The following is a 25,809-nucleotide window of genomic DNA, read 5'->3' on the forward strand; positions in this document are numbered from 1 at the left end:
TGAAGTTGAAAAATCATAAAATTTTTTGTGTTAATAACTAAGAATTTAAAATACAACACTAAGTTTTCCATAAGTTTTCCTTCAAGTATCTATGGAGAAAACTCGAAGCATCATTATAAGAAAAATTTTAAGTGCGTTTGAATTTTAAATTTTTACGAAATCGCATAACGATAACGATTTATTCTCAAACGATTTTAAATATTTGTTATTATTCAAAAAGTATAAGTCGTAGATAGGTACTTGAAAATTTTACCAATTATTTAGATTGTCATTTTCTTCACGTAATAAAATTTTCAAAACATTTTGAGTTTTTTTGAGCTATTTATAGACTACTGAAATATTCAATTTTTCTGAAAATTTTTTTTTGAAGTGTCGATAAAAATTGTTTGGCCCAATCAAAATACTTGAAAATTGTATACAAAGTTCCTCATATGTTATTCTTATAGTGATTAAAAAATTATAAGAATACATTTACACAATTTTTTTTTATTAGCATTTGAAGTTCAAATTTTGACAAAAATTCGTCAAAATTATGAATATTTGCAAATTATTTTATAGGTATAAGTCATAAAAATGTTTATATAGGTAGCTAAGAGTTGAAAATTTAATACAAGATTTTTCATAAGTTTAGTTTACAATAGTTATAAAAGAACTTAAATTTTGGTGTATTCAGGCTATTAAAACATAAACCACCTTTTTCACCAACCACTGGAAATTATATCCTAGGCTGACAAATCATCTTCGTTCAGAATCGTTTTTCGTATACAATGATACCTATCATTGCATTCAAATATAACCTACCCTAGTCCGAGGTCCACCCCACCCCCTAATGTACAGCAGAACGGTACCCACTTGCCCGCTTTTTTTATTATTATTTTTGTTTTTTTAAAAAAATACTGGGAATTTTATATTTTAAATTTCTTGATTTTAAATTTTAAATCAAATTTATTATCCAAAACCACTCTCAAAGATAAAAGTCTAAGTATGTTATCGACTACTCATCATGTTTTCAGAAAACAAATTTAAATACACTTAACATTGTAAGTTTTATATAACCATTGCTCCGCTTAGGAACTAAAATACTAAAAATAAAATAAATAACTGCAACAGCCAACAGCTATATCAGAAAAACATGTCATAAAATACAATTACACTAATTAGTGATATAGGCTGACAGAATATCATCTTCGTTCAGAATCGTTATTCGTATTCAACGATTTATAATTAAATTCAAATTTAACACATCCACAATAATGGCCCATTCGATCACCACTGCGCAATAAAAATGTTGCCATTAGCCTACTTTTTTAGTTTAAGTAGGTATTAATTATCATAAATATGAGGAAAATATTTTGTTCTTCAAAATATACAAAAAATAGTATTAGTTATTTCTGTTACAATTTATATGTATATATATATATATATATGTTATATATTATATAATAATTAATAATATTGTGTATACATAAACACTATGTGTTTTTATAATATGATATTATGCATATACGAGTATCGAACGACCATCATTAGACACGCGAGGAGAAGTTTCTGATATAAGTTTCTTACGTTACTTTTTCACTCAATAAAAAATTCAATTCGCTACAAAAATCCCATTTATTGATTCCAATACATTTGCTCGGGGTACACGTGCGTTAATGATTTTAAAATAAAATACATGCCGCTTTGGTCGTTTGATTGAAACTGATTTGAAAATACTATAAGTGCATTTTTATAAATACTTATAAAGCCGATCGAAATCGAATTTTGTATAAGCTTTTTGGCGAATGTTTCTCATTTTATAAACATGTTTATTATCAATGAAATGCGTTGAAGAAAATATCATACTATTTCGATGATAATAATATTATAATAAACAATAGTATTTCATGATTCCGTGCGGTGAGAAAACCGGATAATACTGCCGTAAACGACAAAAACAAACTACACTGTTGCTTATGCTTTTTCAATTGAACGTTATCGCGATCCCTGCAGAAAATGCACCTATATACATATATATGTTGCTGTGATTTACGCGATACGAATTGCATCATTGAATGACGGACGACTATAATACATAGTACACAGTCATCCTATTATTATTGTGCGTGATTATATTGTGCGATATGGTACGACGAAAAATATGGCCCACGACAACAATAATACATTTAATAATATATAATACATATTGAAGCTATTCGTTTATTGTGTTTTTCACAGGAAAAAGCAGTGTTACCGGTGCGTGGTCATTCACGAGAAACATCACAACGTTCTCCAGTACAAAGAGAGTAAGTCACCGAGATATTATATTGACATATGTATTGTTTGAGGCTGGGAGACGGGTTTAGGTGGTCCCGGGGAAACATCGTTGCCAAGAAAAATCTGGCCGTTCACAGTCCCTTAGGTATATCTATAATCTATATATTATGTTTATAATATATATTATATATGTTTTGGTGTACTAGCCTCTGTGTTTATTATATACGCGAAACAATCAATGAAGACAATGTTTATTGGACCGTTAAACCGGACAAGCGATTCAATTTGTATTTGTGCGTACGCGATCGCTGTGGTTATAGGCGATGCGGGGTCTTGGTTGGAAGAAAAGGAATAAAGAAAGGGCTGGCTAAATGTACCTATATAATATTTGGTGGGCGTTTGTGCGGTAATCGGTAAAAATGTTTGAAATCGTATTATAGAGAACTAAATGATAAAGCGCAGAACGTATTACCGTTGTAATTATAAAACGTTATAGATCGTTTTCTAAAATTGGAGTTAATAAATTATTAGTTATTATTCGTATATATGATATATATAGAGAAAGAGGCAGAGAGAAATCGTTTACCATAACTGATTTTGTATGTTAAACTTTAAATTTTTTTAAGTAATGATTAGTTATATAAATAATTAATAGATAAAAAATTTACATTTTTAATTTGAAAATTTAAATAATTCATTGCAGTGCGATTAAAAAAAAAATGTAATTTCTAATTACTAATTGTATTCACGGGCGGTTATAACAATGGGCATTTTAACAGTTATAAGGAATGGAGTTGTTAATTAATCAACTATTTACTTTATAAGATGTCAAAAGGAAAAAAAACATTAATTATAGATTGAAGGGGGGAGGTCCTTTAAACTGTCAATGTTTTCCGCTTATATTAAACTTATGGTTCGGGGGTAGTTAACATAACAGTTATTACGACTATTTACAGCCTTTTGCAACGAAATGGGCACAATAAAGACAATCTGTCAACTTATTACCGGCGACGCGCTCCTGTACTCCATGTTCCGGGAGTCCGGAAATCCAATGCAGTGCCCGTTCAAGCCACCATACACGTTCACGTACAACCGTGGTCATGGCGACTGCAAGAATCCAGTTTCCACAGTTGAAGCTTGTACCCAGGACTCGAGGCTGTTGTTCCGGTATCAGGCGTGTCCGGATGTCGAAGGGTCGGAGAGTGCGCGTTAGTATTTATAATAACATTTTATATTATATAGCGTTTTCCAATGTGGTCTATAATCGAAGCAAGTTACAGTAGTTGGTCAGTATTACTGAATGAAAATTATTTGCTCGATAAATATTATCAATAGTAGCTTTAGGATCATTATTCGACAGAAACATATCTCTTGCTGAATATTTATTTTATTTTATTGATCCTTAGCTAAATAATATGAACAAGGTATTTAAAACTTGGAAATAAACATATATGAGTACACAACCAAAAAATGATTAAACATTATAATTATATAAGTATACAATAGTGTGTTCACTAATTTATGAAACACTGAATTTCTCGACCGGATTATATTGGAATAAATCTAGGCCTATTTTTTAAAGTAATTCTTATGAATCAATTATGGTTTTTAATTCAAAATTGACTGAATCAGAGCCACTTAGATTTTAATAAATAATACATTGTCTTACTATTATTAAAAATGCATAAAACAACTTATACAGCAAATTATTATTGGTTAGTTTTTGGATATTTTTTCTGCTATATACCTACTATCAAATTTCAGGTGAACATTTTTTTTGACAAACACACATCCTTGATAATATTTTTCATTTAAAAGTAAACATATTATTAATATTAAATTAAGAATATTATTTAATTTCTAATTTAAATTAAATTACTTGGTTTTCGAATTGTACAATAATATCCGTATTTTCGAATTTGTTCGTAACATACTCATAGTCTTGAAGGTAGTAAAGACTATATAATATAACTAGGTATTTTACATTTTGGTCATACGAGTATTTATACTATATTACAATATATTTTATTGTTATTATTTTCTCTCTTTCATTGTATCTTTTGAATTCTGAGACTGTTCGCATATTTTAACTTATCGCCGTATCTACCGCGTTTTGTGGTTAGGTTCTGAAACCACACTCGAAAAACACGACATGAGAAGCGTTTTAACCCTGCTATTCTAGGACCCACGTGTTTGCAAACTTTCATTTCCTTAAGCATTATTATATAATTATTATTGTTTCTGTGGAAATTGCATGAAACCACGCATTATTGACTATACAAAAAACCTCAAAAATGTTAATATCCATCAAATGACCACTATACTTAATTCCGAATATGTAGACTTCCCCGCAAATGCCGTGATAGGTAGCAATCTACTTTTAGTATCGACTTCCTATATTTCTAACTACATTCTACTATAATAATGCAAACTAAATTTAAGTACATGATTACTATATTAAGGTCTTTAATAAAGAGACTCGAATGGCCAAATTATTACTCGTATAATTTAAATATACCCTATACCCTTAGACTATTATTATTATGTAAAGGAATATTTGAAAAGTCAAACAATATATTTTACCACTAACGTGATTTTTATTAATAATTCTTTACATTTTTTAATGCGTTTATATCAAATTAAAAAGAGTATCTTAACTAAAATAATATAAAAGAAATACAATTCACACTAGTTTTAATAATTTATTAAAAAAAAAAATCGTTATGTTAAATGAAAAGTTAATTGATTTATAATAATAGCATACACAAGTAATGTTTTTTATGAATTACTAAATGAAAACTTTTTTTTGAAAAAAAAATCCAAAATATATTAAATTACACAATAACTAAAAATATAAAAATTACCTTGGATTATCGATAGCAATTTTAATAATAATGTTTTTCAAATATATGAAAGCTCAATATATATTATATAATACAAAAAAAAATGTTTAGTTGAAGAAGTCGAATGCATTGCCGGTTGGAAAGAGGGTTCATACCGGTTCCTCGTTGGTAGAGTTCATCATAGCAACGGTATACCAATGTCAACTGAAGACCGGTTCAAGTGTTTTATATATGAGCGGACGACATCACAGAGACAACTGAAAGGTTCCAGTACTTCTGGAGACGTTGAGTATAGAGTGGCACAGTCCGGCGATGCTACATGCAGTGGACTTTTTAGTCCCCTTGAAGGGTCCAGGACTATGATATTGAAAAAGGGTACGTCATTATCTATACTTGTAATGCTAATAAGCACGAATTATTTAATAGTCGATAATCATATTTACTACTAAAATTCAACTAATTTCGTAAAATGTTTTTACTATTCTATTGATAAATGTGGAAATAAAAATTCCTGATGTCAAAATATCTAATTTATGGTATACCTACTATACTTTGTACCATTACTTTTTTTAAATTTTTGAAAAATTTTCAATATCATTTAATTTTCAACATCAGATCATAACAAACAAATTTAATTTTCTAAATTTAAAACAAAAAAGTAAATATTTTTATAGTAAATAAAACAACAACAAACTGTTGGTGTTTAATATTACTTTTTCTAATTTCCTATTATGAGCTTTAAAGCCAAATTTACACCCAAATTAAATTCCAAGTTTATTCAAAATATGAAAAAAAGAAATAAGTAGATTCGTATAAAAATATGAACTCAATCAATTATTTTTCTTTAATTTATTTTCAAATTTGAATGAATGTATATATGATTTTGATTAATCAAGTGAAAGTATTGTAACAATAATGATGGATTGAATAACACGTTGATGAAATTGTATGTACTTATAATCGATTTATTTTTGAACTTTTACACAGAAATATTTGAGACAAAATGCAGCTTTCCATTATGGCTAACTGAAAATCAAAAGTGGCGGACGTTGGATCATGGTAAAACATTCACATTTCCTCATCATCACAATAACAACACGTTGAAGCTAGTATCCAGCTCATTGGATCACGTGTTCGCTGCACAAACCATACAGGCTTCACATCAGTTTTTCTACAATCAGCCGTTAGTAGCGCCTCTACCCGGACATGAGATGAAATTCTCTTGTCAGCAAGAAATGGAAGAGTTACCACACCGTTTTAGGGTTATGGCGCACTACGTAACTGGATGGTAAACAACTACCTATATAATAATATTAGAGATGAGAAATAGTTACAGGATAATTTGCATATTTTTTCTGTCTTCCGTCTACAGCTAAATTAGCTAAACATCCATTTTATTACTCATCATTTAAGTTAATGTATATATTTTATATTTCTTTGTTTATTTTAGTAAATTAAAAAAATATATCATATTAATAGAAATACTGTTTTCCATTTCTTAACAGCATTCGTCGCTTAAAAAATAAAATTAATTTTTTATAACGTTTATAGAAATATCTTATTATATTCTTGGTTATTTAGCGTTTTTTTACGAATGAATGAGATTAAACACACAATTTTTTCGTTAACTTCTCATCACTAATTATATTAATTTATATGTCTTTTAATTCTTACATTTTACATTTCTCACGTTTAACCGGTAAATTGTGTTTTTTTTTTTTTGTTTTATTTGGTTTCTTCTTAATATGTGCAGCCAAAGCGGATATATTTGTTTAGACTTCCACCGGAGGGCACACGACTTGGCAGAACTTCAAATGGGTAAGTTGCCGCCACCCTAACGGACATGGTTACGTGTGGATCGGCACAATAACAGTATAATAATAATACAGTATTTATTTTTATTTTTTCGTCCAAAATCAGGCCAGCCAAGCAGGAGACCCGAAGACGCGTGTAACTCTGCGAACTTTGATGCGCACGCTACGGATTCAATTACGCTAGTGGGTAAGTCGTTGATTGCAAAAATATTTCAAGTGTTTGTCGAGAGACCGAGTGCAATTTCACGTTAACCTTCTAAAACAAATACTGATAGACTGCAGGGAATGCGCTGTTTACAAATACAGTACGCACAATGAATATCAATTGTCGTAGTTCAAAATCTAGTTAACCGACTGTTTTTTTTTTTGCTATTATTATTTCACTTAGTATTAACATTTTTGAAAAAATTGTTCCAACTATCGTTTTAAACATTTGTTTATGTATAATGTATATTATTATACATATTATATATAATATCAAATCATCTGTGTTCGACTTAAATTGCACCATTATCTATACATATACTGTTGTTATTCTATTGTGATGACGTAAATAAAATAAATAAATATTTTTATTATGTTCTCTAAAGTAGTAATTTTTACACAAACAACTGTTTGTTTTCTACCAAGATTTCTCTGATTTGACGTGTTAGAACGATATTTATTTAGCAGCTTCCGATGAAATTAATTTTTTAAAAATTGAAAAGGATATACTATTTTGGTATGAAAAAAATATTGTCAAAATTGATTTTATATGTACCTATTATATAAGGCCGAGTTCTGTTTATCCAACTAAGATATACCTATGTATTATATATATTATATATATATACTATTACTATTTTATAAATTATAATAATTAATTATTTTTGCTAGAATATTAAATATATTTACAATATATACAATCAATGTTTGTGAAAATCTCAAATTTCCAAACTCACTATAAACTATAATTTTGCCATGCCTATGTAATATTAGTTATTTTTAACGATTTAAAAAAAAAAAAGAAAAACTTCCAAGTTTATTTGAGAATGTACTTTTTTTATTACATTTTATTCTTGTATTAAAACTGAGTAACTGTATATTACATTTTGTTTATAGCTTACAAGTCGGACTTTCGAAATTGCCCTTATAAAGGAATTTACACGATAAAAAAAATCAGTAAAAGTATGTTGTGGAACGATGCATCTTCAACTTTACCGAGTAAAACAAATCTAAATGTAAGTACAATATAAACAGCTGATAAATTTAATAGGTATTAATAGGTATTATAACCTAACCTCCCCCCCCAATAAAAAATGAAGACATTTTTGAACTTCCCAGAGAAAATTAAGACATTTTGTTTAACGTATAAATTTCCCCCCAAAAAATAGTACCGTCAATAATATCAATTTAACAATTAAAAATAAATACACACAAAAATACATAATGAAAATATTTTTAAAACCATTGTCCATATTGATAATACCATTGAATACGGTATTTTACTGAGAAGAACCGAAAATAGTAGGTACATGGTATAAACAGTATATATTAATATATTTATATTTTCTTCTCTTATTCTGGAGATCTTTTTTTGGTGTGGTTTCTTTTCCTAGCTTGAGTATTTTTTATGCTTAAAAAACGTTAGTGTAATAATAATTCAACGCTTGGCTTTAATTTTAAAGCTAAAGCAATCTCAAGTTAGTATGTAGGTCATATTTAGCTTAATTTATTACTAAAAATTGTTTTAATTTAAAATAACGTTTTGTTTCTGTTTATTTTTTTAGCTGTGACTTTTTATACTTTTAAATTATTTTGAGCATAAATGAGTTACTTTAATATCTGAAAGTCTCTTATTAAATTTTCTAAGAACCGAGGTTTTCCAAAATTTTATAATTTTTAATAAATTCTCTAATTTTCTCATATTTTTTTTTTATTAAAACAATTGTTATTTCCCTAAATTGTCAAACATTTTATTCTTAAATTAATAATTAAACATTTGACTTTAGTTACCAGTGGACTTGTTAACTTCCGACAATCATCCGTCTATTGTGTTAACTACGACTTCACCGCCTTCACCCAAACGTCACTCCTCTGAACACTACGAGAAATCGTCGGACGATTGGAGTGTGACGTACAAAAAGTTACAACCCGACTTACCAAGTCTTGTGAGGTCTAGAAAGAACATAAGCAAGGAATTCGAACGGTTATCAGAATATGACGATGATGATGAGTCAATATTGCGGAGAGTCAAACGGAAAGGTCGACGAATATTGAGTAGTAAAACAATCACTGACGAAGAATGTAAATTGAACTTGACTTCGATTGTGTTCTCCTGTGGATCTACTGACTCAATAGAACTAGTGGCAGAATGTCCTCGATCGACACACATACGATCAGGTATGAATAAGATTAATTAAATTAGCATCTAAACAGCCATTCTCTTGTAGCGATTTAATACAATATAATCGTAGGAATTTGATATTTCGTTATTTGTGGTTCATGGTAATTGTTTTTATATAATTATGTAACTTGCATATACACTGACCATGATTTATTGATACATATCATAAAAAATTGTGATATATTACTATATGAGCACATGTTTGTGTTATTTGTTGTAATATTTTACAAAATATTCAACTATGGATTTATAGATTCATAATATTATTTGCATGGTTATCAACGAAACACTATCCAATTTTTCAAATAATACTATAATGAACCTAAATTTACATCATACTTAGAGAAATTTAAAATAGATTAATTATAAATTTATTACGATTCAGTGTGAATAAAAACATAAACAACTCTGTGGTCCATGTGAAATTATGTAATATTAATTAATATATCAAATTATAATACTGCAATGAATTATATATTATAAGGTTATATTTTACCAAAATGTATTGTTGTTGTATCTTTTGTGAACTAAGAATAACAACAATATCATTTGATACCATAATTTTCTTTCGTCTATTAAAAAATTCTTTAAAAGCTATTCACTGCAATTTCTGCTATAAAATTATTATGTTTAATATGTAATAGTTGGATTCAGCGTAATGAAGTTATGACAAAAAAATATTTTATATTTAAATGTTTTAAATGTAAGAATTACAGCATTCAAAACAAATATTTTTAGCTGATTAAAATGACACTCGATAATGACCGAGATTAAAATAGTTTATTATAAAATAGATTTTCTTCATTGTTTTTTATTTCACTAGTTACTCAAAAATTTTGGAAATGTAGAAAAAAACAATAAAAAATCTATGATAATTTTACAATTTATAAAGATGCTTTACTACGGTACTACCAGGTCAACTTTTTTTTTTACTGGCAAATATAGTTCTATAGTACTTACAATCATATTAAGACCGCGCATTGACTAAATTTAATATAGTCTTTATAAAACCGAGATACTCTTAATACTGAAATAAGTAAAAGTATGAGTATTTGTACATATGTATTTATATTTATTCCAATACACTATGTTACATCAAAATTTTAGCAAATAAATAACGAAACGTTTATAACGTAAATAGTTTCTAAAACTTATTATTTTCGATTTATCATTTTTTAATTTACTCTTAATATTGTGGTTAAATAATTTGTTATTTTTTTCCATCAAAAACATTTCATGTTTGATTAAAGTTTTTTAATATCTAAAAATTGTTACATTTTATGAACGATCTGGTAAATCTATTTTCTTGAAACATAAACATAATTTCTATAAATTTGTTTTATTTTGTATACACATAAAGTTCTGTTATAGATAAACCAATTTTATTAAATTATATTTGGGTGCATTAATAGTGATTATATCAACATGTTATTTGACAGCAATACAATAATTCTTTGAAAGAAATTCGGCTTAGTTATAACTTCTTCATGTCATTTATTGATTATATATTACTAAACTTCAACCATACTTCGCAAAACTAAAGAAACAGCTTTTTAAATTCGCAAAACGTCGATTTTAATCAATATAACTTTTCAAGACATGGCTTAATACGTTGTCTTTAAAATATTTAAAACTCAAAATAGAAAATCAATATTTCAATAATATAATATATTTCTATCATCCTTATATCATCATAAAACATTATTAAATTTATTTGAACGAATTGATAGTTGGAGCTAACGTCTTTATAACTAATAAACATTTTGTTATTTTTAATATTGTTTTGTCCATTATTTATTTATATTATGTAGACGACTATAGCATTTTATAGTTTCCATGTTGTTAATTTTATTTTCAACGAGGTCAAGAGTGAAATTTTATTATCGCTTTCATCTTATAGTTCTTGTAATTATTATTACCACTAAAATACGCTTGATTAAACACATTTATTATTATTAGCTTTCAATAACAACATATTTAAATGTATAATTTAAATTTTTTTTTAATTTTTAAATTAAAATCATAAAAATAAAAATAATTTTATCTGCATTACTGTTTAAAGGTTAAATTTTCAATACTTATACCTAAATAGTATGTCTTCTTGTCTGTTTGAATTATAAAAAAAAATATGAAACATTTATTTATTTAAAAAAAATTTAATTTAATATAATTTATTAGGCAAGTATCAATAAACGTTAATTAAATTATGACTTTATAAATTAATTTAATAAAATGTAATACTAGTTTTAAAGCATATAGTAAATTTATCAACAATTAAATTACCAAATGTTTATCATAATGAAAAATAATAAAAATATAAAGGGTTTTAAACCTTTGCAATGTTTAATATTAATTAAAACTATAATTAATTATGTAATTATTTATATAATTATGTGTATTCATTATATTAAATGAAGTTAATTTAATTGATTATTAGGTATTCATTTCAAAATTTGTACATAAAATAGAATGATGCAAACATTGCTGATACTCTTTGCCCATTATATCTAAAATAAATGTAATATTAAATATATTTTTTTAAACCCTTGTTTAAAGCAGTATTTACATTAACAAAACACATTACGACATAACTTTTAGAATCAAACAAAAGACAATACGACTTAAAACAATAAACACGCTAACATTTTTTTTTAAATTGTTTTTAACCGGATACTTTATCTATATACTATATAATAATATAAGTGCATAATTTTGTTACAAAAACAAGCCCGAACCGTATTGTTCACCAATAATTTTGCTTTTATTTGTCATGTCAAGATGGTTTTTTTTTGTAACTCCCCAAACGGAGTTTATGAGTTTTGATAGTTTTAATTGCTGGATGAAAATCGTATACAAGTTTTTCATGTTAACACCAGTCCATAGAAATCGTATACATGAAATCGTAAATAAATATTATGATATAGATATAATACATTTGGCAAAGCTACTCATTTTAGTAGGATTAATTCAGACTCTGAGGCTTATCCCCAATGTAAAATGTATACAATTTTAAATTTTTCTTCTACTTTTAATTTAAAAAAATTTACGTAAAAACATTTTTTATCTGTCGTATTTCATGATCGCATTGCATGTTCATAAATATAAATTACGAATATTAATTAATTTTAATATACTGGAAACTTTTGTATGTAATAAATTATGACATTTTGAAAAACAATTTTTTCAACAATTATATTTTTTTTAACGTGGTTTATGTTAAGCGTTATTTTTCAGTTTTTTTATTGTTTAGAGTAATAAAAATTAAAATCAATACCAATATTTTTATTGTTTTCTTGTATTTTTAATTGCCACGTTTGATGATTTTTACCAAATCCCAAACGAATTGAACTAGATAATATTCTACTCGTTATTTTAAATATTCTATCATTAATTTTAAATACTAAATAAATAAAGTAATACATTATAATATAATTTAATAAAATATGTTATTTGCCGAAGTGTTTCATTACACAACTTATTTTGTACATTAACGTTCATTAACATCCAAAATTTGCATTATAATATTTTGGTGTAATAGCCATCTACAAAAAATACATCCTTAGTATCCTAGTTGAATTATCTTAACTATTAAACAAAATATATTTACTAAACAAATATTCGTTATCACTATGTCTTATACTCGTATTTTAAATTTAACAAAATGGGTTTTTATTACATAATATAAATAATATATTATTTTGAAAGTATTCAAAAATAATTAATTGGAAGGTATTATTTTTATTAAATACCTAATAATATTTTAAACATTAAGACCCATAAGAACTTATTTGACTATTAACTATCATAATCATTGCTAACAGTAATTATAAATTATTATCGATGATCATAGTTTTCTATAATAGTATTGAAATTTGTTACGTCTTCTCTTCTACCCAGTGTTTGTCACAATTTTTGATATCTAATTACGATTATGGAGTTATATTGATATTGTCGAAATACGACATTGTTAAAGACGATGATTTTGAAATCTTCAAGTTTTTAAATTATCAACGACTTAATTATTTAATATGTAATAAATTATTATTTCTGTTATACGCTATGGTGTATCAAATTTGCCTATACTGTACCCCGTGTTACTTTCATATAAAATAAAATCCAACATGATTATTATTTATTATACTACATGAATACAGAACATAATGCCAGTTGCTTTCAAATTAATTTTCAGAAAAATAATTAGGTATTATTTTATTAGGTATATTTTATTATAATACGCTAATTTATTTATTTTTTTATAGTCTACAGAAAATAAAAACAATTATTTTGCATAGTAACTAACATTTCAATTGTTAATGAGATATTAAAAAGTGTTATGTAACATTCATTTTCAGATTTTACTTAAATAATAAAAAATAATTGTTTTTAATTTGATTTGGATTAATTGTGTTCTTTTCAAACAACATTAACAAGATAATTGTTTTCATACTATTGTATGCCAATTCATAATTCGTTAAAAATATCAAACGCTTTCAAATTAATTGTTATCAATAAATATTTTTCCTACTTTTCCAGTAAATTCGCTCCGATGTATAAGCTCTTATGCGAATATCAAGTTTAAAATATAATGAATTAAATGGTGAGTTTTCATCGGGTAGGTGTGTAGATACTTTTAGTTAAAAAATATTAACGTCATTGTTTGGCACAAAATACTGAAACTTTTCTTCCTAACCATGTCACATACATACTTTCCAACGGAGAAAAAATTGTATAAACAACATGAATTTCCGTACGTTGAACACGCTATGTTTCATAACAATACACTGCATTACGGGTGGTTTGGAAAAGTAAAAGCAACGAGAGCCGTTTATCCCAATTTTAGGAAGTTTTTAATTCTGTTAAGTTCATACAAACCAATTGAACGGTTTATTTTCCGCAAAATATTTTCCAGTATAACTATTATTATTATTATCATCATCCTAAAGCGGTGGCCGGTTTCGGGGATAATTGTTGTGAAACTGTAGTTTCTGGCTGCAACAAAGGCGCGTCAGCTGACGTAGGCAGCGATTGGGCTAATAGTGAGTGAGCGGGCAGCTACCCCTCCGGTGAGACGCATACCGGAAGTCCGTTTGAAATTTCCGGTAAGTGACCCCATGGTTTGCGAGAACAGCGAAGGAAGGGCCTACTGGGTTAAACGGAGAAATATATAACGGAAAACTTGGTCATGACGTCGAAATTGCGTACGAACCGTGTGACACGAGTTGATCCGGGTCTGGGGACTATTACTAAGTGTAAGTGAGTGTATTTGTGTGTGTATGTCCTTTCTCGCACACGCTCTGTGAACGATCAATTCGACCGAAAAACCGCCAAAATAATAACACAGCTCGTTTTGTATTCAAATTATGTATATTTCGTTCGCCTATCGATTTAACGCTCAGATTGTTTGGCGATTGAACTACGACAAAGATGTGAGGGTTCGTCTGTTCATGTCTGTAAAAAAATGTCAACAAATTCACTTATTTTCATTTTGTTATATATTTTTTATTCTCGTAATCTACTTGAAACTTGTGTGAAACGAGCGTAAAGTTTTCAGCAAGAAGATGGATTAAATTTGTATGCAAATACTGTTAAAGTTATTCTTTTTTTGAAATAATAATCTTACAAACATATTAAATAAATGTGAGTGAAGGTCGTTAGTTATCAGCTGACATTTCTTAGTATAAAAATAATATAAAAATCTAAAACCGCAATGATTGTATATATGAGAATAATTACCAATATTAAACGTAGTTTTTTTTTTTTTTGATCAGAAAATAATATAAATAAATCGAAAATTGTTTAAATATACTTATAATAAATAAATATAATAAAAGTAATAAGTATAACATAAAAATATGCATGTAATATAATATACAATATGTATTATAAAATCAAATCATATATTGTATTTACAACTCAACTATCGATATAATCTATTTTCATGTGATATAATAAAAAGTTATTGGTTTAAACTAGATATTACCATCTGAATTTAACTCTAATAATTATTTATTGTTTTATTAACGTTAATTTTTATATATGAGAAAGTTAAGTATTTTCTGTTTTCTGGTGATTTATTAATGTGATGAAATAAAAATTTTCTCATAAAAACGAAATTAAATCAATTTTTTATACTGTATACGGATTACTTATCGACTATCATGATAATAAATATGATATGCTTTAGAAGCATGATAGTACATTAGCTAGTAAACAATAATGGTTGCTAGCTATAAACCATGATAATGATTTTTTAATTGTATCAATAATATACTTTTCTTATTTAAAATAAAATCTCACTCTCATCATTATAAAATTAACTTGAACTATATGCGTGTTAAATACAAATGCATTAAACATGTTTATATAATATGAACTTGAGCAACTGAATATTAATAATAAAAAATATATATTTCATAATGTATAAATATATAAATATATACATACACTATTATGATTATTTCTTAAATAAAATACTCAATCAAACAATTATGAACAGTTAAATGTGTTTAGAGAAAAAAACCATTAATAATAATAATTCATTAATATTTTATTCCTTTTTTTTTTTAGCTTAACCCATTTCAAATAACTATTTACTAAGATATCTATAATTATAGTATTCCCAATATTGATATATTATATTTTTATGATTACCATATTTTCCGCTATATCGGATTTGCATTGATAAGTGTATCAATGCAAATAATTGTAGTAAATCGTGCAATAATAATTGTATCCAGTGAAAATAATTTTAACACTAATTTTAACTTTTAATAAATTATACATATTAATATATTATATTTTACAATTTAATAACACTTTTCCATAATTATTGTAAATGTATAAGAATTAGTAATATGTAACACTATAATTATTTTTAATAACCTAACCAAACATATAATTAACTGTTATTGTCAATACAATATAGATTAAATGTGACTATTTAATATACATATTACACTTATTTTTAAAATATTCTACACCACATGTGTAACTATTTATTTTTTTATATAAACCTATACAAAATAACACGTGTATCTAAAAGCTAAATATATTTTGATCCAATCTCCGTTCATATATTTAGTTTACTATGTGTTTTGAAATTTATTCAGTAATTGTATTATTCGACATTTTGGAATTACCGCAAAACGTGTACTAGTTCTCATTGATTTCCTGAAGATTTTACTCGTAACTCAATAAATGTAATTAGGAAAGTGTATTATTATGTATAAATGGATTTCTTCTTATTTATACTATGAGCACACACACGTATATATATATATATTATATGTGTGTGTGCGCGTAAAAAGTAACATAGTTTATGCAACAATTAAAACTATTGTGGTGTCATATAATATACAAACCCAGAGAATTTAATAGCCGACATTGGAAGTTTTAAATTAAAAACTATAACAATTTAATACGTCCGAAAAATAGTAATTGCTCTTTCGACAATAACTACTAATAAAAGTGTTGTATTTTATGTGTTCAATGATATTAATGGCCACGGTAAAACATTAAAACAACTGCAGTATTTTGTTGTTTTCCATCAAAAATAAAAAAAAAAAACCATTGCACTTTTATAGTTAAGCCGACCTTGGTATTTTATTTTTTTAACTCAACGTAAAACGAAATTTTACTATGCTATATAAAAAAAAGAAATTGTTTTGAATAACAATGTTTTGTTTTGTTTTTTTTTATGGAATGAGGAAATGTAAATTACATTTACAAATGTATTGCTAACTCTGTACCTGTTATCATCCTTGGACGGAATTAAGGGCAGCAATACTTATATTCATATTTTATTTACACTGCAGTTATTTGGTATATTTTATACTGTTTTTTTTTAACCTTAAAAATATTTGATACTTTTATTATATCGTTCTTGAAAATATCCACAGAAACGCTTTCTCTTCCGTCTCTAGGTTGAGAGTCGAGAATATATTATTATTTCACAAATGATTTATAATTGTGTATTTCGTATGTCCTTGAAATCAAATAGTTTTAGTTACGATAAATAATACTTTACACCGCATTAACATTTCATATTCATTAAATTTTAATCGTTTAACTTTAAACGATAATTATGTATTATTATACTGTGACAATTTTAGGAAGAAAAATAACTTGATTTTGTTTATTTATCTTTTATTATTTACTGTAATAAACCTATATTTAATTCATTCGATAACAAAATTAAGTTTTATATTTTATGTTTCAATTTGAAATATAACAAGAAAAAAATGTATTGATTTCTAACAAACACGATATTAATCTGTAAACAACAGACAATTTTCGTTTATTTTCCATAATTATTCTGCTTTATAGACTTCTATGTCGTGTAAATGAAATTTCTATAACAATTTTTGGAACGCCTACAACCGCATGTTAACGAAAAATACTTGTAGATTATTTTAGATTGTTGCTAGCGAATACTAAAAGTTTGCCGGCTGACAGTCATGGATTAGCAAAACAATGTGGTAATAAGTCTAAAGATAAAAATTTTAGGTTATAGATTATCGATATTATTTTATAAAAAATTTAAATTTAATATAATAATCTATATTTTTAGACTAATCAGAACATCTACATCTCTAAGTATGTTGATTATGTTTTGAAATAAAATTCTTTAATTATAACGTATTGGTAATAACATTGCCTGCCTTCTTACAATTATAATTTATCATTTCCAATTTAATAAAATAAAAAATATATAATAAATAAAAAATAACCACTCAATGACTATAATAATAAAGAAATAACGGTTCATTTTGAATAGGTATATTATAGTATTACAGGTGTGTCCCACTGTTAATTGACGTTTATAATAATTATAGTTTCAACTAATTATCCGATGGATTAATTACTATTAACATTTCGCTTGGCATAATGTCGCTAGTTCTCTACAACTTATATATAACGGGAGAAAAATAAAAACAGTTTTAAAACCAGTCATTGACGTATGCGTAATTATTTCGTGTAAATACCAATTTTAAAAATGAATGTATTAAAATAAATCACATCGGTGGCGGGTTTCGAGTCTATTGCGTAAACATCGACGGTTTTCATAATTATTGAATAATAAGAATAAAATATATATTGTGATAATCATCAAAATTGTTATCTTGCCAAAAAAAAAATGCATACAACGACTACAGAACCGCCAAGAACGGAATCAAAAACGTCGTCACGGTGACACCCGGAGCGTGAACAAAAAACGAGAAATCACACACAGGATGTCATCAGGTATTTATGACGCCTGTCTCGGCTATGTGAATAAAAACAATCATAGCTGACAGTTATGTCACATTTTACCAGACTACGTTCGATTGAAAAATATTTTCGACAGATACATAAATACATTATCCTTATTATTATATTACGCGTAAGTCATGTACACAGTTAGTAGGAAGATTTTTTTTTCATTTTTCTACACCATCTGACAGATTCATTTTTCCGGTTGACTTTGAGGTTATCAAAAAATATTTTATTTGTGCAAGTTTATTACTTATTTGAAGTTTTTTCAATCTTTAAATATACTTGAACTCTACGGGTTTTCAAAAAATATTTGAATTTTATACCGTGGTGATTATGTGGGTCTATACGTTTTTCGTAAACGTCGACCAGTATTATTTTTAAAACATTCATGTATACCTAAATATTGAACCTATAATAATTAAATATTCATAAGACATTTATATTTTTAAAAGAATATTAGAGCACTATGGTAAAGCGTAGAAAAAATGTGTATGATATCCCCGGCTATAAATATATGATATTGTAATGTAATTTTACTCATCTTATCCAATCTTTGAATCCTTATAAATAATTGACTACTATAGCTCTTTCAATATTTCTTAAATTGTATTTTAAAAATAAATACATTTAGTGAAATATTTTGTTACAAAAATAAAATTGATCGCTGTTAGTTTCTCTTTTTTTAAGAAAAATTAAAAAATCACTATGGCGGTGAAAACTCGTTGAGAACATATTTGTTATTATAAATGTGTAGAATTATAAAATGTTTTTCAAATAATAATATATATAAAAAAATATATGTATAATATATTTATTGAAAAAAAAAACTCAAATTGATTAAAGAAATGAGTGGCTTAAATTATAAATGTGTGACTTTGTATATGTAAAATATTGTATAAATTGTTGTTATTATTGATAAATGAGTAAATTATTACTATTATTATTATGGTCTTCTAATATTATATCTATTTAAAATTTCTAAAAGTCCTTATTTCTTGTTCAATCACTACCCTATTAAATGTATTATAATATGAAAACGTAACAACAGCTTTAATAATTATAAAATAATATGGATGAATGTATAGTTTCATTACACTCGATGTGTTTTTAGAAAAAAAATACGATTATATTATTATAATACTACATTGTTGTGCGTGATTTAGTGAGTTGCGTAAGTCGTTAGAATTTCATAACGCTTTGAATAATTTATCGACACTTTTGGCGCACAAACTCATTTTGTTTAACGAGCTTTATCTTTTCGCTCGCGAGTACAATTTATAATACAATACCTAAAAGTAGGAATACCCGTTCGCCGTGTGTACGTAATATGTATAATGTATATGTATATATTATCATATACAAGTATACCACGAGCACACATATATATTCGATATATTTTAAAAACCCTAATAGAGGTAGTTTAGTGTGATATAATAACCATACCATAATTTCATACATATTTCTATATACAAACCTCTAGTTATAAAAATGTTCAAAACATAATATGTCACCAGTTATATATACATACTCCCTTCCCCCCGTGAAGTGGTGTGGTAAGCGGTTACCATCGCCGTTTGAACTGACCTATTAATGCAAACATTACCGTTGCGCAGATTTGTGTTTTGCAACGTATCGAAACGGCCTTAACGATATAGGTTTTCGTTAAAATTTTAATCGGACGTTGGGATATTAAAATAATAATAATTAATTAATTATTATTACAAATACGTGTACAAAATTTAAAATTTGAACCAGTCAAACAAATGCTAATATTTTGTAAATGTGTATGCAATGTATAGTATTAAATTTAATTAAAATCCGATTTTAACCGATTTCGTGTTTGATAAACATAACTCATACGGTTAACATGACGGTATTTGCAAAAATCTATGTAGGTAGGTTTTATTATTATGCAAATATTATAATATACGATATACCTACCTACCATATGAACAACACAACCAAAACGATCGGAATTGGATAATACAATGTTCTGTTAATAATAATAATAATAAAACAATTTATAACAATACTGATTCGGGTTTAATGTGCTTTGATCTTTCGATGACAGATTTTATTCCTTATGACTCGTCGTTTGTTAAACGGATTTTTGTACAGAATAAACCAAAAAAATGTACCCAATATGCATAATCTCACGAATATGAACAACGATCGATATCGCGTTATTATATTACATTATTTTTTTTATCTTACAAATCGTTATAATTAAATATTAAAATGTAACTTATATCGAGGTCGCTTCATGAAACTCAATTTCAAACTGAATAATATTGAAGTTAAGCCATTTCAGATTTTTTTAAGCGTGATGTGGACATAAGGAGATTGTGAAAAATTACTAAAGAAATATCGTATATAGATTCTCATTTCCGACGAAAATTCGTGAAACTCCAGAATTGGTATTATTGAGGTATTTGGAGCTTTTCTACGAAATTTTTCGACGTTGTTTATTTAAGATGGTCGTATAAAGACGATTTATTGATATTTGCAATCGTATACTTGTATCGCTCTGCCCGGCCAATGAATTCGATGTTTTAACTCAAACTATATTATACCTACTACTTACCAGATCTATGTGTATAGATATAATATAATAATATTCATGCAAATAGACACCTGTGTCTGCCACGTGTCTTAGAGTCTTAGACGGTTAAATGTATTTAACGCTGCCGACCTATTAATGAATCTTAAGTGATTTTAACCAACTCATTATGACGGTCATAATATTATTATTTATCTTCATTGTGCTACTCTACCACCAAACCAGAAGTGTAGATATTTATTTCCTGTTCATTGTATGTTCATGAAATATTATAATATTAAAATTAGGTATGCTGTGTGTTATAAATGCAGAAATTGTAAGCTTTCACCATGTTTATCATGGGTTTATCAAAAAGCTGTACCAGTAATTGTGAAAGAAAAAAAAACGAATTATATTGATCATTTAATTAAGTTTGAATATTATGTAGTCATAATAATACAACAATTTTTAGATAGATTGAAACTGAGATAAATTTTTTGATTTGTATTATAATGTCAAGCTATATCTATTGAATACTTACCTATGTGATCTTATTATTTTTATCCTTTGAAACGTGATTATCATCCTCGGCTGGTTACGTTCAGTTAAGTTTTAATTATAGACAATATAAGAATGCATAGGACATGTTCGTATTAATCTCATTTGAGGCAATTTCTCCAGAATAGCGAGGCCAACTAGCTAAGACGAATTATCAATCCAGTATAATAGTTATCAGTTATCCATGCTAAAATCGCTTTAGTTTTAGCTTATCGTTAAAATCAAAAATATGAGTACAAGTCCCATACATTTTTATATTATTATAACTAACTGATTTATTATGTTTATTATGGTTATAATAGAACTGACCTCAGAATTATAGTTCCAAAAGTTAAACGGTTATGGATATGACCGATTCATTATGTATACGTCCTGATTAAACTTCTCTCTATCCTATTTTATAGTCTGAAGTTCTAAGTAACCTGGCCCGGTTCTTGGCGATACGAATAAATAAAAAAAACCGTAATATTGATTGATATTGAATGTTTTTGTTATAAATTATTAAGGAAATTATTTTTTTTTCAAATATTTATGAATATAAATCGAAATTTAAACGAGTACTTTTCTAAATTAATCAACTTTGAGTAGGTACTATAAGGATAAGATAATATAGTACATAATAATAGGGTATTCTTTAAAGGTATAAAAATATATAAGTATTTGAAAATATAGTCTTTAAATATGTATTTAAAATTTCCAAAGATCAAAATGTCAATAAATGCGTTATTAAAGGATAAATGGGGATGAGCATGCTTGATAAATCACCATGTTTAATAATATATAATATGTTAACCATCATTTTCTTGTTAGTTGTTTGAGTTGTCTCATTGATCTAATGAATTTTACCTAATCGCATTTATTAACAAGTAAAAATGTGGAAAAACACTAAAAACTAATAAAAAATTTAAGATCTAAATTCAGTTCAACTTTATGCATCAATAATGACCGACAAAATTATCTACTTATATATAAATAATTGTGGTTTTTTTTTTTTTTTTGTACAGTCTAATACAGCATCATTAAGAACTTCACGATTTATTATAACTTAAAATCGGTCTTAATTGAATATTTCATTTATAATTTTATGATACATATAATTTTATATTAGTCGTACATATTAAACAACAATCATAATTTATTTCTAATGCAGTAATAAACTAATATAACATACTAAAAAAATATGTAATCATCGTTAAATTGCTTACAATCATACCTATGTACGTACTATACGTATTCATTTTAAATAGCTAATCATCTGATGTGAACACAGTAATTAATTAAATTACTTTTATCATGTAAGTTATTGTAGTGAAATAGTCGAACGTATTTTCTTTACAAAACACAACATTATATAACTGGTCTGTCGTCGTAGCGATAAGACAAAAAAGAAAGAGAAATGTTAAGGGTGGAAGAGAGGATACTTTTGTTCTAATTTGCTCGAATTTCCCCGGTGTTGTCAGTTATACAATTTCAGCGTGCTATATAATAGTGCCGAAGTTTGTTAACTACAACCCGTGGCCTGTAGACCACATCTGGCCAAATGGCAAGTTTTTACTGGCCCGCTTATTGCAGTGAAGCAAAAATACAAAAATGAACGAACGTAACCCATTCGGTTCCCGTTTTATAAAAAGGTCAATTTCCAAACGGCTCCTGTCAAAAATGGTTTTACGAACAGGTACATTTCCAAACGGCTCCGGATTTTTACAACACAAATCCATTTTCATTTTATAATTTATACAGACTTAAAGCTGTCTCAAAAGAGGTGTGGTCAAACATGTGTTGATGTAAACTAAGTAAATTACAAACATTTTATTGAAAAATCATATTATATTATTGTGAATTTCTTAATAAAATAAAATAAAATTTTAACATTAAAAAAAATGAAAAAAAAATCATGTATAAATAGAAATATAATAAAAATCACAAATTGGTAATTTTTTTATATAATCCATAGGTGTTATTTCATGCGATGAAAATTTGTCAATGATATTCCTATAATGAATTTCTGTTTTTTTTTTAAATTTATGTGTTTTCAGTATTGGCATGACTTTGAGCTTTAATTTAATTTTATTTTTTTTCTACAGAAGCCCTTTAGGAATTTATCTGTTAGTTAGACCTTTTTTTTTAACGAGAGCTGTTTGGAAATAAACAAACAATAGACGGAAACCATTTGGGATCCTCCAAAATGAACTGTTCATATTCAATATTAACAAAACGACAGTACATTTTATGAGTTTATGGAAAAAACACTACAACAAATTTAAATTATTACTCTTTACACCTCTCTAAACAATAGCGTTCCGTATCCGTTAAAAACATGTAATGATCTATTATCTTTATTTTATTTATATTTTCTACAAGACTCAACATTATACATGTGATTATATGTTAGTTATTAATTTGCTTATGATCCTCGATTAAAAAAGTTTTTAGACCCTCCGTAATAGTGAAACGAGATACGTTTCACGTCGTCCAAAATTATTGTCTGTTCTAATAGCATTTTATGCCTTACTTTACAGCCTACAAGTGTCACGGGAGTTGGAAAGATAACGGCACGATGTACCAGATAATCAGCAGCAATTTGCTGTCGGCAGCAGGCTGGAAGAAGCTGTACTGCCTTGCGTACGTCAAATGGCCTCCAGACCGCCTGCAAGTGTTCGTATACGCAGATAACTGCAATCCAAACAACAACCGTACCGCGGCAACTGGGTCCGACGAAGGGCTCGTTTTGTCATTTAACATTTCGCTATCACCATCTGGTAAGTCCTGTTTGTGCATAATATTGAACTATTACATCATAATTGTATAATGTTCTAAAGAATATTTTAGAAAAAGTTCTAATACATAATGATAATTTAATAAAATGTCACATTCCTGTATTCCAAATGAATAATGATATTGGCTGTATGAGGTTTCATTCACTACTAAGTGTTTGTTTTTATTGTCAATAGCTATTTCTTGCATTATTGTTTAAAGTGCAGCATGACTGCGCTTTTTTAACTGAAAAACTTAATATTGGGTCGCAAACCAAAAATAAATAAATGTACAATAATTGTTCTTCCCATTAATCTGAATTCGGAAAGAGAAATGAATAATATATTATTTTGACTCTACCTCAGTATTCGGTCAATATATGTGTGGTTATACGTTAATATTAAAAAGGTGTGATTTTGCATATTATCGACGAATTTCATTATGAATTCAAAAAAGTGAGGTACAAATTTTATTCAAAACATTACCATAAATTCTAAATATGAAATTTTATTTTGCATATTTTAGACGTTAGTATAAATGCATATAATGTTATTATTTTATTTTTTTTATTGCATACCTATACTCTGCAGAGAAAAATTATGAATTTTGCGTTTTATACTAAAACATATTATTTAATTATAAAAATTGTATAAACACATTTTAAGTATCAAATATTTTATTACAATTACGTTTAATTTTATTATTAAGGTTATATCTATGGTTTCCTGTAATATATAAATAAGTCTTAAGCATATATTTTTAATAGTTTATACAATACACATATTTTGAATTTATTTAATTTATAATTTTTTAAAAATTTAAAAAAAAATGTTAATCAAGTTTTTAATGCAAATTTCAGCATTTTTATGCATATTTATAGGTTTTTCAAGTGCATTTATTATATAGATACTTACTACCTATATAATATTATATACTGTGTTATACCATAACATGCTGTCCAAATAATCTCGTGCTGTTCGTTGGCGCTCGTTTCGTTACCGCACGTATCTCCGGGAAGAAGAACGGACAAAAAAAGAATCCATTACCGTTTTAGTGCAGTAGATACTTCCTAACTATGTGTCGAGTATAATATACCATACTGAAATAGACCGCATGTACGAATGGTGAATTCCTTCTGGACCCGCCGACCCATATTATCCGTTTTAAACCCCAAAGCCGATTATTCTTATTCCTCGTTCTCATCGTATATATAATATATTTGCCACACTGAGTATAATAACCTGCGTGAGACGTTCTTTTTTCGTTTTTTTCTAGTCAAAACTCTTTTCTATCTTTCTTTTTTTTTATTTTTTTTATTACTGTTATTATCACCTTTTATACTGGACGCTGCCCTGTATCTAAAACATAATATTTTGATATCATTGCGACTGGTGATGATTTTTC

General features: G+C 26.8%; 1 protein-coding gene across 6 annotated transcripts in view; it reads left to right on the forward strand.

The window, feature by feature from the left end:
• The window catches only part of LOC114127463 (uncharacterized), a 155,539-nt gene that overhangs the window by 124,697 nt on the left and 5,033 nt on the right, over positions 1-25,809 (forward strand). For all 6 annotated transcript variants that reach the window (XM_050202620.1, XM_050202619.1, XM_050202622.1 and 3 more), the window contains 9 exons: positions 2,218-2,285; positions 3,213-3,464; positions 5,211-5,474; positions 6,087-6,387; positions 6,853-6,917; positions 7,020-7,100; positions 8,015-8,133; positions 8,905-9,295; positions 24,171-24,410. In XM_050202620.1, the coding sequence (XP_050058577.1) occupies positions 2,218-2,285; positions 3,213-3,464; positions 5,211-5,474; positions 6,087-6,387; positions 6,853-6,917; positions 7,020-7,100; positions 8,015-8,133; positions 8,905-9,295; positions 24,171-24,410 (1,781 nt within the window). The remainder of the gene's footprint in view (positions 1-2,217; positions 2,286-3,212; positions 3,465-5,210; positions 5,475-6,086; positions 6,388-6,852; positions 6,918-7,019; positions 7,101-8,014; positions 8,134-8,904; positions 9,296-24,170; positions 24,411-25,809) is intronic.

The sequence above is a fragment of the Aphis gossypii genome, chromosome 3 (assembly GCF_020184175.1).
Source record: "Aphis gossypii isolate Hap1 chromosome 3, ASM2018417v2, whole genome shotgun sequence".
Lineage (NCBI taxonomy): Eukaryota > Metazoa > Arthropoda > Insecta > Hemiptera > Aphididae > Aphis > Aphis gossypii.